A 16,764-nucleotide genomic window follows, 5' to 3' on the forward strand; every position below is an offset into this window, starting at 1 on the left:
GGGCTAGATAAGATTAATAGATAATAAATAAACGGGAGTAACTGCGAGAACTTGTTGATGGAGAAATGAAACCAAACTGACAACTCGCTTAAATGCATTAAGTCTGCTGAAGGCAATTGATTGATTCGTCAATGGAGAAATGAAACCACACAAACAAAAAAATCAAAATCAAACTGTCAACCAGTTATTTTCTCTTTTTTATGGCAGTTGACTGATTCATCAACACAGGAATGAAACCAAACCAGAAAAAAAGAACTCAAATTGTCAAACAGTTATTTATCTTTTTTTTTTAATAGCAAAATTGCCTTCAGCCAGTTAGTTATGCGGGGGAAAATGTCTGTGGCAAAGATGCTGAGAAAATACCTAGAACAGAAAAGGGCCTTGCACTTCCATAGGAGCAAGGCAAACAGTGGCTAACAGCCTCAGGGCAGGAGGCCAGAAACCTTTCACAACCACAGAAGAGGGAAACGAATGTTTGCAACCACTCAGCGCCAAAGGTGGCTGCCCTAATTGCTGCCACTGGAAGGCTAGTATGTGCTCCCCCTACAAGGTGAATGTCCAATGGGCCACAGCTTGTGATTCCTTTGTGTGAACTCACTTGTGTCCTCTAGAATTTAGGAACCTGAATTGGCAGGTGTGGCAGGAGGGCTGTCCTTATTCCAGACCAGGGACTGCAGGGAAGGTTGGGCTCTGAGGGGCTGGGAGCAGAGGGCTTCTGGTGGTCACTTGCTTGGAGGTCTTCCCAGCGTATTTGCCATACAACCCAGTGGGGCTGACCAGTGACCACCACAGCAATGCCGTGTGCAGGAAACAGAATGGGGATGGCAAAATGAATGGGATGCGCTCCACAGCAGCCATACCTCAAAGGAACTATTCCGTATGAGGCTGCAAGCAGTGAGGGGATTATTTAGAAAATACACATTTGTCCTTCAACTGGAATTTGATAAGTGACTTCTTTCAAGACTACAAAAATGTCCACACACTACACATTACATAAGTGGTCAGGGTTTCAATATTACATATCATTCCAAAGCCATTCATTCATTCATTCATTCATTCAACAGCTTTTGTTAAATATTTCCTAAGTGCTGGGCCCTCTTCTGGGCACTGGGGATGTAGTGGTGAGCAGGACACATAAGAACTCCTGTCCTTATGGAACTGACATTCTGTTGGGGAGGGGTGGGGGGCACACAGTAAACAACAAAATAATTACAATATATAGTATGTCAGATGATGACAAATGCCATGGAGACAATGAAAACAAGCAGGACGGATGGGGAGTGGGGGAGGGATTTAAAATATGGTGACAGAGAGGCCCTTACCGGCAGGGAGATATTCTAAACCTAAAGGAGGTTGGGAAGAGGAGGAGAAAGCAGCAGAGGGGACGGAGGAGGAGCTGCCAGGGAGGTGGGAGAACCCGGAGGAAGGGTGTCCCGGAAGCCAGAGAGAGAAAGTGTGTCAGCAGGAGGGAGGGAAAGGCACCCCCATCAAATCGTGCTGAGATGACGATGGAGAATAAGCCACTGAGACCTTAATAAAAAGGGTTCGAGGGAGTCCTGGGGATTCCGGAGAGAATGGAAGGAGAGGAGTTAGAGATAGCGAATATAAACAATTCTTCTGAAGAAGTGGAGTGGTAGCTAGAAGGGGATTTGGGTACAAGACACTTTTTGTTGCATTTTGGTTTTGATTTTTGGTATTAGGTTGGTGCAAAGATTATTGCGGTTTTTGCAATTATTTTTAACCTTTTAAACCTCAATTACTTTTGCACCAATGCAATAATAATGGGAGAACTTGCAGCATCTTTGTTTGTGGATGGGAATGATGGAGCAGAAAGGGAAAGAAAGTTGATGTGGGAGACAGAGGTGGGAAAATTTCTGCTAGAAGCACAGATAGACAGTTCTTTCCTTAACAGCTGCAGGCAAGGCAGAGTCTGAGCGCAGTTGCAGGAGGTGGGTGGATGCCCTGAGTCAGGTGGGGATTGTGGGGAGGGGCTTTTCTGGTGGCTTCCACTGTCCCAGCAAATCTGGAAGCAAGACCACGCTTCGGCTGAGGGTGTGGGGGGGAAGGGGTTGGAGGTCTGAGGAGCAGGAAAGGTATGATGTGGTCATCCAGAGGATTACAGGGCAGCAGGGGCCCAGCTGAGGTCAGTGGTCATTCTGCTGGTGCAGTGGTCAGTCCTGGTTTACAATGAGATGTGCTGCTGCATCTCCCCCAAGAGTCATCAATACCACTCTGGTTTTCTAGCAAGCCTTTGCTCTTTGGGCTAGTTTCTGATGCTCAGACAAGATTAGATTTCTATCTAACCCTTGTGGTCAGTTCTTGAGACCCACGAGACTCAATCTCAATTGCTCACTTCCTCTTTATGAAGGGAATTTCCCCTTTTCTCTCACTGACATCTTTCTTTGCTGCCAGCATGGTTTTAAAAAGTCAGGGAGTGTCCATATGGTTGATTAGGGCCGAGAGCTGTTTGGGATCCCAGTTAGGATAGAAGGTAGGTTGGGAGACAATGGGAAAATGCCTTGAAGTAGTAGCTCTTGAAGCAGGGTGGCCCACAGCACCCCCACTGGAATTCTTAGAAATCCTGTGGCTACAATTATAGATGATTTTAGTTTATAAACTTAAAATAGGTGCAATGGTATAAAATTCAAAAGAGAATGCAGTGAAATGCAAATCTCCCTCCCATCTTTGCCTTCAGCGGCATGGTTCCCTCTCCAGAGGCAAGTTTTTTTGACAGTATCTTGGGTGTGCATGGATAATTTTAACGCCTACTGAAGAAGTAAGAGGAGGATGTGGGGGTATGTCCATCTCAGACGGCTGGAAATACTTACTCAGGAAACTGGATGTCTATAAAATTCTTGGGCACATATCCTTCTTGGCTTCCAAGCTCTGCCTTGAACCATTCCTCTTGGTTACTCAAGATCTACATGGAAGAGAATGAAGGACAAAGACACTATAGGGAGGACACCAAGAAACAAAAGAAAAGGGCTAGAGGGTGAGGAACGCCCTTTTAGATTAGAGGAAAATACACCAAAAAAACCCATACAGCGGCTGCAATAGGGGAGCAGAAGGGTTATCTTTAGGATTTAGCATCTCTAGACCTCAGGCTATTTCTGTTCACGAGAGTCACCCACGCATGTGACCCCACCATGGCGTGGCTTCCCAGACTCAGCACTGGGGAGCTTCTCTTTCTGTTTTGGAAATTCATGTGTTCCAGATCTCAGCACCATGAGCTCATTGTCTGGGCCATAGTGGGAAGACAAGAGTGGCTACTCCATGTTTCTTCTTCTCTGCCAGGTAACCAGGAATCTTTTAAAAATTTAATGTGTTCTATTTATTTTTAATAAGCAGATTAAAACTCAAACATCCAATGGAGCCAGTTTGAAAACAGTAACTCTTTGTGTTCACACCTCCGTGTATTTTCACAATTTGGACACAATTCAAGATATCTGGAGTGCTTTCTCTAAATTTCTTCTAGAGTCAGGTCACAGGCAAAACCAGTTCTGTCTTGTTACTGTACGAGCCTACCTTGACCATGATCCCAAATGTTATCACTTATCTTGATAACTCATGTGACTTGCCAGATTTGGCTCTATGTGGCTTCTGGTTATTTCAGAAAATGTTTCACCATTAAAAGACAAGAATTTCATCACCCCCCACCCCCGAGAATGTTTTTAAAGTTATGTGGCATAGACTCGAACAATAATTCAAAATGAAGATGGCAGAGCAAAAAGATGGAAAGAACCCTGACGACGTCATTGAGCCATGGAATTAGCCATCCAGGAGCCTGCCTACTTCTAGACTTCGGATGATAAATAATGAATCTTTGTTCTTGTTTAAAGCATTTTTAGTTTCTGTTTTTTTGTACCTGAAAATGTCTTAACTGACAGAAGTGCTATGAAGAAGGGGGAAGCAGAAGATGGATAGGAAACACTGCTGGAGGAGAGGCCATCTGGGTTGCCCAGGCAATGACAGGAATTATCCAGGAGAAGTGTGATGGTGAAAGAAGTACTTCTGGGCTATGAGGAAGTGCAATGCATTCTGGGAGCAAACTGCCTCAGTCTGGCGGGAGTTTAGGTCGTGGCCCCAGGAGTAGAGAGAGGGGAGAAACCAGAGGCACTGGGCCTTGTGGCCTGTGTTGAAAAGTTTGCATTTTTATCTTGAAATTTATGGGTGGCTATTAAAGCAGGGAAATAATACAATAAGAATTAGAGTTAGGAAACAGTGCTGCATCAGAGTGTGAAGGTGGACTGGAGGGGTAAATTTGGGGGAGACACTGTAGGAACATGAGTGTAGGTATCCAGGTGAGAGATGAAGCGGATCTGTGTTAAGAGGTGATGACATAGTGTAGAGACATCAGGAAGCAACATGGGCAGGATTTCATGACTATTCATGGAGCTAAGGGAGAAAGGGGATTCTGGGAGGGCTCTGGATTTCTGGCTTGGGAGACTGAGTGGGTGGTGATGCCTTTACCAAAATAGAAAATACAGGAGCAGGAGCAGGTCTGAGGAAAAACTCATGGGCCTCAGATTGCACGTGGGTGAGTCCAAGCTGCCCCTGGGACTGCCTGAGAAGAAAAGCTCAGTGAGCAGTTGGAAATGTGTGTCTGGACTCAGCAGAGAGGTTTGAGATTTCAGAGTCATCTGAAAGCAGGTGGAGTTGATGTCATGGGTCTCCTGGGGTTCTCTCTCCCAGTGATGGGAAGAGAATTAAAGAGAGCTAAGTAATTGAGAAGCAAGGATGACCTATTTCCCATATCCCTCTCGGGGTGGAAGGAATGGGACAGCATGTTGAGTTTGGAACGAGAAGACCTGGTTTCTAGCTTGGCCCTGTCCCTAGCTGTATGACCTTTGGCAAGTCAAAGAACCATCTGAAAAATGGGGACAAAAATAATGGGCTAGTGCCTCAAAGAGCTGATGGGAGGGTCAAAGAAGCCCTGGTAACTGGAAATCTTTCAGAAAGTGTACGCCGTTTTTCAAAAATATAATTCTGTAAAATGTGATGTTCTTATGAGGGAGGATTCCAGCTCTGAAGGACACGGAAGGGTTTTATAAGTTCTTTAAAGAGTTCTATGTGTATGTTTTGACTTTAATCATTTGTTCTGAAGAAATAAAAGTGTGCCCCATATTTGAGTTCTAGAATTGCTGAGAAAAGAAAACTTTACAGTTTCTAACATCAAATTTGACTGTTGGTTTCACTGAGAACGTGTGGGTATGTGTATGCTGAAGGGAGTGGAGAGAGGGGAGCAGAAAATCTGGGTCAGAAGAAATAGGAAACTCAGTACCAGTGCCTGTTATTTACATGAAGAACGTGAGGACATTTCACTCCATGCCATCTCCCCTGGAATTATGGCTTTGGAATTCCTTTCTCCCGTTACAATGGGAATTTGGAGTTTAGCCTGGGCGACGAATGTCAAATAGGAGGGTAAGAAGGGATGAGGTAAAAGAGGCAGTTGGGAAATTGGCTCATCACGATAAGAACCACACTTTGTACTTGGTTGCCTGACCTGAAACCAGCTGTAATTTTAGTAATTGTGGCTCACACCCATCTACCTCCTCAGACAACTGAAAGATTATTGCACAATGCCGGCCATTTCTTCTCACCACCTGGTGCTCGGGTCTGCCTGAGATCGTTTTCCCAGAAAGGGGAATTTTCGAGCTATATTTGATATAGAAGAAAAGATGTGTTTAAAAAATCCATCTCCTGCAAAGAAGAGTATTTGGAGGGAGGTGGTTTCCTCCTGCCGTTGTTGGTGCAGGGCCCCAGACTTCCTGTTCTCATCTCTCCATCTATTCGGTTCCCCTATCTCTTGTACCCATCACATAACCGTGAGCAAGGAGTTCAGCCTAAACCCATGAGGTTGGACACTTCACTTTACTGTATCTTAGTTCTTACAATGCTGCCTACGTGAATACATTTCTGGGTCACATGGCCTGAGACTAAGTTAGATGTGGGAAGAGGACAAAATATATGGTTGGAAGAATTTAAAAATTGGATGGAATTACAGCTCTTAGAGGCATAGCAGAAATCTGAAGTACTGAAGAAGATAATTACGTAGGATTAACTCTTAGTGTTTTCAGGTCACTGTTGTAGTAGGAAGAAACAGGGTCGAGTTAGATGCATTACAGAAGCAGATAGAAATGGACTGGATCAAGGGACAGTTTTTAAAATGACTGACAAATTCAACTGGTGCTGTGTGTAGCTGCAGGTGCAGGGGTTTGTGACACGAACACAAAATGCCTGACTCCTGACTTTTCAAATGTTTCTCTCACAGAAGAAGTGGGATCAAGTCATTTGGCATGTGTTCCCTGTCCACCATTTTGTCCACCATTCTGTGATCAGCACCTAGTGAGCACCTGCTGTTTGCACTCGGGTGCTGGGAATACAAAGATACATAAACTGGGGACTTCACACTGGGGAGCTCACTGTTGGAAGGGGATGGGTTGGTGCTGAGCTGGGCAGACAGCTTTTGTACCTTCTAATGAAAAAAATCTGTTTAGTCTTCTAGCACTCAAGGCCAAACACGAAAGAGCATCCCAGGAGTGGGTTGCTGGGTCAGTTGAGAGATGGCTTTGAAAACAATTGTGAGGCTCCTGGGGTGTGTTACTCAGCTCTGGGAGGAGGGACCGACGTTGAGTCACATGTAGAGACCCACTAACCACCATGACCCAGGCGTTCTGGGAGGCTTGGCCAGCAGGGCCCTCTCTACTTTTCTCTTTCTGCTACAGCTGCAATGGACGGAATTTGACAAGGAGGAGGGGTTTGGCCTTCTGTTGGAATTCTTAATGAGCATGTGTTAGGTTGGTGCAAAAATAACTGTGGTTTTTGCAATTATTATTGTTATTTTTTATGTGGGAATCGAACTGGCAGCCTTCGGTGTTAGGAGCACGGCGCTCCAACCACCTGAGCCACCGGGCTGCTCCTGCAATTATTTTTAACCTTTAAACTGCAATTACTTTTGCACCAACCCAACAGAAACTCAACAATTCAAGACAGAGGTACAGAGCACCTGTTTGGGGCCATGATTTGTGTTAGATGCTGGGAAGATGCAAAGACGACCCCCGCATGGCTCTGCCCTCAGGAGCTCACAGACCAGTGGAGGAATCAATCGTTCATTCACTCACCACATATCAGGGACGGTCAGCTTTCTGCTGTTCTGGACACCGAGGCAGACCAGTTCCCCGCCCACAGAGCTTTGGCAAATGGCCAACACATAAGTGGCAATCAGGATCCCAGGGATAAGGGCAGCAATGAGAGTTGGGCAATGAGCATGAGGGCATGGAGCCTCGGCCTGCCCATAAATGACTGTCATGTGAGGCGGATCACAAGTGTCTCAAATGAAGTGTGTGTGAAATGCTGCGGAATTGCTAAAGAGGGAGTGATTAATTTTCCCAGAGCAGTAAGGAGGGGGAGGATCGGTGAGGGTTCTAAGGCAGAGGCGAGTGTGCGGGAGAAAGGCATTCAGGGTATAGGAGAAAGCCTGAGAAAGGATGGTGCATTGCAGTGTGACCTGGGGCATTAGTACACAAAGGTGTGTGTGTGTGTGTGCACCCGCATGCGCGTGGGTGCTGCACATGATGGGGCTGGGCAGTGGGTTGGAGCCAGATGGCTTAGATTTCAATCAATTGGTAATAGGGAACCACTGAATGCTTCTGAGTAAGGAAGTGACATGATCTGATTTGTTTTCTAGAAAGATCCCTCTGAGACTAGTATGTAGAATGATTGAAAGAGGAAGAGACAGGAGGTGATGAGGTCAGTCAAGGGGCTGTGGCAATAGTCTGAAGAGTCAGAGGCAGCAGGAATGAGCAATACTGATATCCGGGTGGCCATTTATTAAGCATCTGCTTTGGGATGGCACCATTACCTCTAATCTGTTCCATGACCCTGCAAGGTAGATACAGCTTCCAATTACAGATGAAGACATGGAAGCTCAGAGGGGGCAAGTGACTGGCCCGAGGCCACACAGCTAGTAAGCTGCGATTCAAACTCAGATTTATCTGGCTCCAAAGTCCATGCTCCTTTATATTGCATTAGGCTTCTCTTTAGCAAAGAAGGGGATTTCTTGAGAGATATCATGAAAGAAAAATATTCAGGGCAGAGGACAGTGTTCAGGAGTCAGACAGACGGAGCTCCCTTCAGATGCAGGAGAGGGACAGTTAGCAGTGTCACATTCTTCAGGCATTTTAGTAGGGTCAGTCTAGTCCACACTAAGGAGATCACTGGTGGACTTTAAGGGAGCGTTGAGGGTAAACGTGGGATTCCAGGGGTGTGGGGACAAAGCCCCAAAAAGCAGTTTCCAGGCTCTCGGCCTCACATAGAAAGGTGCTGGCTCGGGTAGTAAATGGCCATCAACTGTGATCAGATGGCCATCAGCTGTGGCTAGTTGGCTGTCAGCTGTAACCTGTAAGCCATTGGCCACTAATATAACTGCTGTGGCTACGTTAGCAGGAATGGGGGCTAGCAAGAGCGGATTGCAGAGAGGCGGATGCCGCCGGTGAGAATATAGTGATGACTCCCCTACTTATGGCTCCGTGGGTGTTCCTTTTTGGCTTCACCGTGTCCTACGTTCTTATGTGGGGAGCGGGAGCTGAGACCCTGCCGACATCCTGCATGACAAATGGCGCAGCGAGCAAGACACCCTGCGTGACAAGGGGGTTACTGTGGAATGAACAGGAAGTCAGGGAATAGAAGCACCCAGCATAGAGAACTCTTCCCAACACTGGAAACAAAAGAGAGGAAAAAAATTGGGAGCTGGATTGAGAAGCTGAGTTGAGGAAAGCTTTTTTTTTTTTTTTAATCTTTTCTGGGGAATAGGGAAAACTTAAGGAAGATATTAGGTTCTGTTTGCAATGGGAGATGAGGGTTGGGAGTTGGCCCCCTGCTGGCCTCTTTTGAGTGAGGACACTGTCACAAGGTCATACAATACCTTGTAGAGAAGAAAGGGACTGCTCGCCATGTGGCAGATTTCTTTGTGACCTTGGTAAGATCCCAAAGAAATGAAGGTCACCTTTTCCTGGATCAGCTGCTCAAGGACATTTTGACCTTGAGAAGCTCCAACATTGAAGGCACACTTTTTGCAACCACATTACTAGATCTTGCAAGACGAGAACAGTTACAAGGATAAATACTGGCGTGTTCAAGTTCCAAACCAAGTCCTCCTACCTGGTTTGTGTTCCACGGACACTTTCTGAGTCGCCCTCTCATGTACTGACAAAGTTCTATCTATAGCAAGTGTAGTTCTTAGTGGTGAGACAGTGGTGGCCTCAGGGCCCCATGTGGGCTGCTGAGGGCCAGGCATCGGGATGCCTGCGGCTGCTCTGAGGCCAGGCGGGGGCGCGGGGGGGGGGGGGGGCACTAGCATCACAGACTCCCCAGCGGCCTCCTGAAGGCCTTGTGCTCTTCTGCACAAAACGGGCTAAGATGCAGTCTGTAAGTGTGGGGCATGACATTTGGGAACTGTCCAAGGTCGCCTTGGCTTTTAAGAAGCCCGAGTGGCTGGGTGTGCACGGCCTCTGTTGAGCCATGTCTCCGCCAGCACCTTTCCCAAGCTGTCTCCACCCTCCATCCTCTTCTACGTTCCAGCCATGCTGAATCTCACAACACTCACAGAAGTCCGCGTGGGCTTGCTTATTTCTGACCTCTAGCTAAAAGCCCAACTCACCTTCCTTGCATCCCTGACAACTGATGCCGTCACACGTTCCCACAAACCCATCTTTGGAGGTAGGATCACTTGTTCCCTCACCTGTGCTCCCCAAGCTCTTAGACAAGAACATCTAAGAGCCCTTTGGATGGATTTGTTTCCCCCTCCAGAGACCCCGAGCGTCTCAGGACAAGGATGGTGGCTATGTGAACTAAATTTCCATCGCCTGACCTGGTAGATGGCCTACAGGTGCTCAGAAGGAACCCTTTTGGTTGAGGTGAACTTCTCGTTTTGAAAGGAACTGTGTGTCCTGCTTAGGAAACAAAGGCATGGATTGTTAGATTAACACAGTGACCAGACCAGAGGAACCGAAACTCCCCGGGGCGTCCCCCATCACCTACCTTTAGAACATCGCCAGTGTGAAAGCTCAGTTCATCCTCACCTGTGGCGGTGAAATCAAACTTGGCGATGGCTTCCATGTTGTAACACGAAGCTGGAAGAGAAATAACGTGGTCATTGTGTCTTCCTGCCAGGAGAAGGGCGACAGAGCAGATGGTGTTGCACAGCCATCTTTGCAGGTGGTAGGCGAGGGGTCGAATGTCTCCAGGCTGGAGATGGAGGCGCAGGCGCACAGTGCTTATTTTTGTTTTTGAGAAGAGCTGCCGGAGCCTTTAGGATCTGCTTCCTGGCATCATTCTCTGAATCTCCAGATGCCAGAAGCAGGAAATGAAAAACAGCGATGTCTTACCCCTTTCCTTTCATCTCCCTTTGCCTGTCCTGGCCTGTCACCATTTCTGGGGCATCTCCATTTCTGGTTGATAAAAAAGGAAGAACACTTGCTATCCTGTCTAACTTGAGGCCTGAGGGTCTGGAAAGACTGTTCTGTAAACACGGTCCAGAGGCTGTCCCTTGGCAGCTACAGTTAAACCGGCAGCGTTAATTAGACAGATGCCGCTGTCTTTTTTACATCTGAATCATTTAAGAGAATTAGACAGCACTGGCCAATGGGGAACTTCCATCCTTCTGCATGGTCTGAGAGGAGAAAGCATCCTGGTTTTAGAGTTGGGGTATTCAACTAGTCAGATTCCTTATTGTATTGTTATAGTGTAAGCCAAGTACATTTCGAAAATTCTTCACTTTAATATTTCTGAATTGTGTTAAAATATTGACCTCTCCTAGTAATAGATGAAACCTGTGTAAAGATAAATAAGTCAGCCTACAAATGAAATATAGTCTTTTTGTTTGTTCGTTTTGAGGAGACAGTGGGGGGTGTAAAACAAAGAGAACTGAGTCCTGATTTTATTGGTGAATAGCTGTGTTATGTTGGCAAGTAACTAAACCTTGGAGTCTCAGTTTCCTTATCTATAAAATGGGGGGTCATAATATTAAATAAATAAGGATATGAGATTAAATTAAATAATAGATGCAAAATGTTATACAAGATAAAAACTAAGTCGTATTTATGTCTTAACATAATTTGATGGAATGAATTTATCCTCAGCAAAGGTAGCCAGGCCAAAATCAGCACAACTTTTCTTCTGATTTCTCCCATCTCCTATAAACTTTTCTCATTGACATTTGGTGTTTATTCTTCATGACCCTCAAATCTTTTGCTAAGACGGCTCACTGCCAGAGCACAGTCTTGAAAGCTGTTGTTTGGCATTTATGTTTCGCAAAATTTGCCCAAGAATGAAACCCTTTAGGTTAGTAAACCCCAAACCTAATTGTGTTTAAGTGACCAGTAAACAGGGACTACAGTTGTCCTCTCAGTGGGAATTTCTGCCAGGATTTTGGGTAAATAGGACGGTGGCTGCCTACTGGTAGGAGGGTGCAGCAGGCAGCGATCAGGGGATTTAAGCTGACTGCAATGGTGGTGATAGCAAGGAGCTCATTTTTTTGATTTTTCACATTTCCTCGGTCTTCCAAAGGCAATTTGTAGAGATGAATATTACCAATCCCAAAGATAGAGATTAAGCAAAAAATATTTCGGGAGCCAAAGTAAAATGTCATTGCTAACTGTGTGAGCTTTATCACCAGTCAAAACTTATTTCCAAACCAAAAAAAATGTACACTTTTGGTACACTTTCTTCAAGATCCGTCCAACTAAGGCAAATGAAAATTTTTGTGACCTAGAATGACCCACTCAACAGGAAGGTGTATTCTGCCCTCCTTAGTGAATGCTAAATGTCTTTGCTGATTTGATTCACCCCATTACTTTAACACTCAAAGCTTCCCCTAATTAAGGCCTTGCCTCCAGTTTGCATCACATTAAGATACGGGATTTGTGGGTCACCCTCAGGGCATCACCAGCAGACATTGGATGCCTCCAGAGATCAAGTGTTAGGTGAATGGTCTAGAAAACCAAAATCCCATTTCTATGCAAAGTTACCTTAATAAGCAGGATGGAGACAAGGGGAGGCAAATGCTAAATATATTAGAAAGTCACATAAATTAGGGATGAAAAAAATATGCAAGCCGTGCTCTACATATGACCTTGAGCTTGGGAAGATCTTTCCTACATTACATATAACTCAGACCAGGTCTGGATGCTTGGGCCAGGCTGGCTCTAAGTCACTTCAGTGAAAGGCTGAGGCAGAACTAAAATGGTTTCTGAATAGTGGCACTTTTCTCTCCCTTCCCCCCGGAGGCAGGTGGCGCAGCAAAACCAACGACCGAGGCACATCCCAGAGCTCCCCAGCTAATAATATTATTTCTTGGCTCAGAAACCCCCAATTAAATAGGCCCACTCTTCATGAAATCACTTTGAAAAAATTTGCTTGTATCCTATTTCCATTTGAGAAATGAAATCTGTTCAGATCCTGTTTGGAAGGAGGGAGATGCTCAGGGTGGAGTGGGGTGGGCTCTGTTTTTGTTCAAATCACGGGGCTTTGTAAATTCTTCCCTTGAATTTACCATTTTCTGCTTCCCTAATAGTAGCAGAGAACAGTAAATGTGCCACCCCTAGGGCTCGGTCTCTGTTTGATCATAGAACTGCATGGACATTTATATCCCATTTTTCTATATCCATTAGTTTTAATTTTGAAAAGTTTTAAATTACCAGGGAAAAAGAAAACTGAAGTAACATAGCTTATCCTTTTGTTTTATAATGTGTACCTACCACCACTGCACACCGCATCTGGGAAACAAAATATATATATCTGTGATGAAGATGTAAACATGATAACAACAATTTCGAGATAGAAAAGGACGAGAGAGAGAGAGAGAGAGAGAGAGAGAGAGAGAGAGAGAGAGAGAGAGAGAGAGAGAGAAACTGCCTTAAGAATTCCAGAATGCAACGGAGCCTTCTTGATCCTGCAATAACAGTGCTTCTGACCTCAGGGGGAGATGAAGACAGAGCCATCTCTTCAGAGACTCTCCCAGATGATTTTCCTGCCAGTGATCAGCTTTAGAAATGACCGAAATGCTACGTGCCATAGAGTGTGAATGAGAAGTGACAGTATCTGCTTCCCGCAGCCTCCGCCTACCCTCTCCAACCCCACTGACAATAGCATTTGTCCGGGAATTCCACCTTAGAACCGTGCCCCCACGGCTACCTCTGCTTCTCATCAGCCCTCTGCACCTGTCTCATTTCTCCTTTTAGGGATGGCATGAATATCCATCAGCAGCCTTGTAACAGGTCTGCTTCACCACAGGCTAACACCACACAGCATTTCCCCCGGCACAGTTTTCTCTGTCCTTGCATTTCCATTCATGCTTCTTGTACCACCCAAAAACCTGAAAAATATTCAGGCTATATACCAGGAATGCTTATCTACTTGTGTAATATAGTCACCACAGAGGATGAAAACAAAAGCCATGACACAGTTCTTTACAATATCCCTTATTTGAAAGCAAGATTACGTGGACGTATTCCGAAACACGGTGGTTACCATCAAAATGGAACCAGGCAAGAAACTGCTTGAAAGATTTCAGCTCCTCCTAAGCTGGCTATGAATAACCAAGGTTTCTGTTTTATGCATCTGTTAAAACGAGCAATTGCATAACATCACAAAGCTGTTTGAAGATTCAGGCTCAGGACCCATCAAAAGAGGGAGCCAGGTCCTAAATTGAATCAGTGACACCACTTCCTATTTTTCCGGGGAGAGCTCTAATGTGAAGATTATATGACTTGCCCCAGTTTATGTTGTAATTCAGCTAAGATAATACCTTGAAAAAAGAGAGAAGCACTGCTCTTTATAAGTAGATAGTTGACTCTTGAACAACGTGGGGGGGGCGTATGGGTGTTGACAGTCAAAAATCCACGTTTAACTTTTGACTCCCCAAAACGTAATTGTCCCTCAATATCCATGGTGATTGGGTCCAGGGCCCCCTGCAGATCCCCATATCTGAAAATGCTCACGTCCCCCATATAAAAGGGTGACCAAAGCACACAGTGGCCTCCACATGCAAGGTAGACTCCCAACCTCGATGGAAAACAGTACGGGTATTTATCGAGAAAACTCCTTGTATAAGTGGATGTGCAGGGTTCAAACCTCTGTAGTTCAAAGGTCAACTGTATTGCTTGCAGCATATTTACCAGAACATCAGCAACAAACGTAATTTGTGTGAATTTATCCTGCGCATGAAATGACGTGAGGGAATAGCGAGGAGTTTACATTTTAGGATTTTGGCTGCAGCTACCAAGAGGTGCTTGGCTAAAAATGTCAAATGATACCAACCATAGAACTTCACCTCTGTGGAGCCTTGGAATCCACAGCCTTTCTACTGGAGACAGTGAGAAGGCAGAGGCTTATTCCCCACTGGAACTGACAGGGTCAGTGCTGTGACTTTTCAGTAGAAAACTGTACAAAAAGATTATAGCCCAGCCTCACTGTACAAAATAGATATGTTCTTGAAAAGTTATCATGAATAGTTTGTAAATGGAATCATATTAGCATGCATTAGGGAAGCTCATTCCATAAAGGAACCCGATAGTGAATCCTTTTACAAAATGAAAAGGAAAATTTGTTATGCAAATCACTACCTTTTAATTTATCCCTTTTAACGTCTGGATTTCCTGTCACTGAGTCTTAAAACAAAGCACTCTTGTATAACCCTTGTAACACCTCACAGCCTGGGTTAAATAAATATTAGTTTCCCTTTTCTTAACTCTCAAAACCCTTTTGAAAAACCTCTCCTATTGATATATCCCATTCTACCTTGGTGTATAGACTAGGAACCGTCAAACCTCTTCTGTAAGGGCCTGAGAGTAAACACTTTTGGCTTCACGGCTGTCCAGTCTCTGCCACAGCCACTCAGCTGTGCTGTTGCAGTCAGGGAGGCCACTGGAGAGAAGAGTGAAGCCTTGGGTGTAGATGGTTCCAATACAACTATTTATGGACATTGAAATTCAAATTTCATATAATGTGGACATGCCACAAAGTACTCTTCTTCTTCTGATTTCCCTCCAACCATTTCAAAATGTAAAAACCATCTCCACTTGTGGTCAAAAATACACGATGGGTCAAATTTGGCCTACTGGCCGTCATTTGTCAGCCCCTGGCATAGACGTTTATATCTGTATCCTGTCTCCGCTAATAGTCGGTAAACTTCTTGAGGAGAAGGTACCTTAGTGAATAGAGCGTGGGCTTTTGGAATAGATGGATCTGGACTTAACTCTAAGACGTGCCATTTACTCCCCACATGCCCAGTTTCTTCATCCATAAGATGGGAATGAGCACACTTACTTCATGGGGCTGTTGCCTGTTAATGTGTACAAAGAACCTGGTGCACAGCAGGCATCCAATCAACAGTTACAGTAGTTGGTGTTGTTAGTTACTCTTAGATTCCCTACAATACCTAGTCAGTGCTTAGGAGACTCTTAGTAATTGTACGCTGAGAGAATAAAAAACATGACAAATGACCTGCCATCAGAGTTACAACAGTCATTGATTTCCTCAGAGAAGGGGCGGCAGATAGAAGGACCCCTTTACAAGCATCAATTAATTTCCCATGTAAAGGTGCCCTGGCTTCTCATCAAACTCAGCCAGAGATCAGGAAACAAGCACTCCCACTAAAGGCCTGATTTATTGAATCCAATAGAGGGCAATGGTGCACCCCACACCGTGGATTCCATATTGTAACTCTTCTTTACATCTTGAGTCCCCACAAACTTTATCTAGACAGGTTTGGCGATTGTCCTCATTGGCTCTTGTGTTTTAAGGCATTTAGATTTTAACAATTCAAGAGTCTAAAACCCATAAAATACAGAATTGCTTAGATGGAAAAGAATTGGAAGTCATCTGCTCCTACACATTTCCTGATGCTTAAATTCCCTCTGAGTTTCCTGAAAAGGTGGCCCCCGTTCATCTCCAAGTGACTAGTCCCTCACTCCTGCTTTTGATTCTAGGTTAATGATCTGTGTTGAAACCTCTGCTGTTTTTCTTTTGTCTGAACCTTCCAGCTGTGGCTGGAGCCTTCCTGCCTTAGTTATCTCAGCATCCTGTTCCTATGTCCAATGCCCAGTAAGAGGTGACAAACTAAGGCACAAAGGCTCTAGCCACACCTGGAGGGTTCAGATAAAAGGACACATACAGTAGGAGTTTCGACACAAATCATTAACCTTGAAAATTCGTAAGCGTAGGATGGATAACTACCTAGAACTCACCTGCCAGCAGCTGTTTAGCCTTTTAGAGACCAGAATCAATCTATTCTGGGAAAGAAATTGAAAAAAGAAAAAGAAAAAAAGCTGAGCATGACCAAGAGATTAAGGGCCGGTGCTTCCTCATTTGAGTTTCTCAAATGACAACATTTTTGCTCTATTTTAAACCAGCAGAATCCCTGCTAACAGGAGACCATTAATCAGCTGGCCATGTTGGAAATGTTAACCGTCTCCCTGAATATCTCACAAGGCTTACATATTGCTCTACTGTGCCTGCTCTTGAATTACTTCTAACTCACCCTCTGGAGCCTTTAAAATAGAGACCCTCAAACCCTATTCTACTAGAATTCTGCTGCTTTCTCTGGAGACTCAGCTCTGTGGGCAGGTGCAGAAGGTGAAGTGCGAGTTGGATTGTGGCAGCTATGACCCAGCTTGCAGGTAGCCACACACACTTGGGAGAGGTCATCAGTTGACTCTTGAATATAACAAGAGTTATATTCTTAGAATAGAATATAACTCTGTATTC

At 44.9% G+C, this 16,764-nt stretch overlaps 1 protein-coding gene across 2 annotated transcripts in view; it reads right to left on the bottom strand.

Moving 5' to 3' along the window:
- The window catches only part of GRAP2 (GRB2 related adaptor protein 2), a 46,498-nt gene that overhangs the window by 18,273 nt on the left and 11,461 nt on the right, over window positions 1-16,764 (bottom strand). For both annotated transcript variants that reach the window (XM_081058877.1, XM_081058878.1), the window contains exons 2-3: window positions 10,039-10,130; window positions 2,829-2,920 (exon numbers count right to left, since the gene is read on the bottom strand). In XM_081058877.1, coding sequence (XP_080915003.1) covers window positions 2,829-2,920; window positions 10,039-10,116 — 170 coding nt within the window. In that variant the 5' untranslated portion in view covers window positions 10,117-10,130. The remainder of the gene's footprint in view (window positions 1-2,828; window positions 2,921-10,038; window positions 10,131-16,764) is intronic.

This window comes from Rhinolophus hipposideros (assembly GCF_964194185.1).
Source record: "Rhinolophus hipposideros genome assembly, chromosome: 9".
In the NCBI taxonomy this organism is placed as follows: domain Eukaryota; kingdom Metazoa; phylum Chordata; class Mammalia; order Chiroptera; family Rhinolophidae; genus Rhinolophus; species Rhinolophus hipposideros.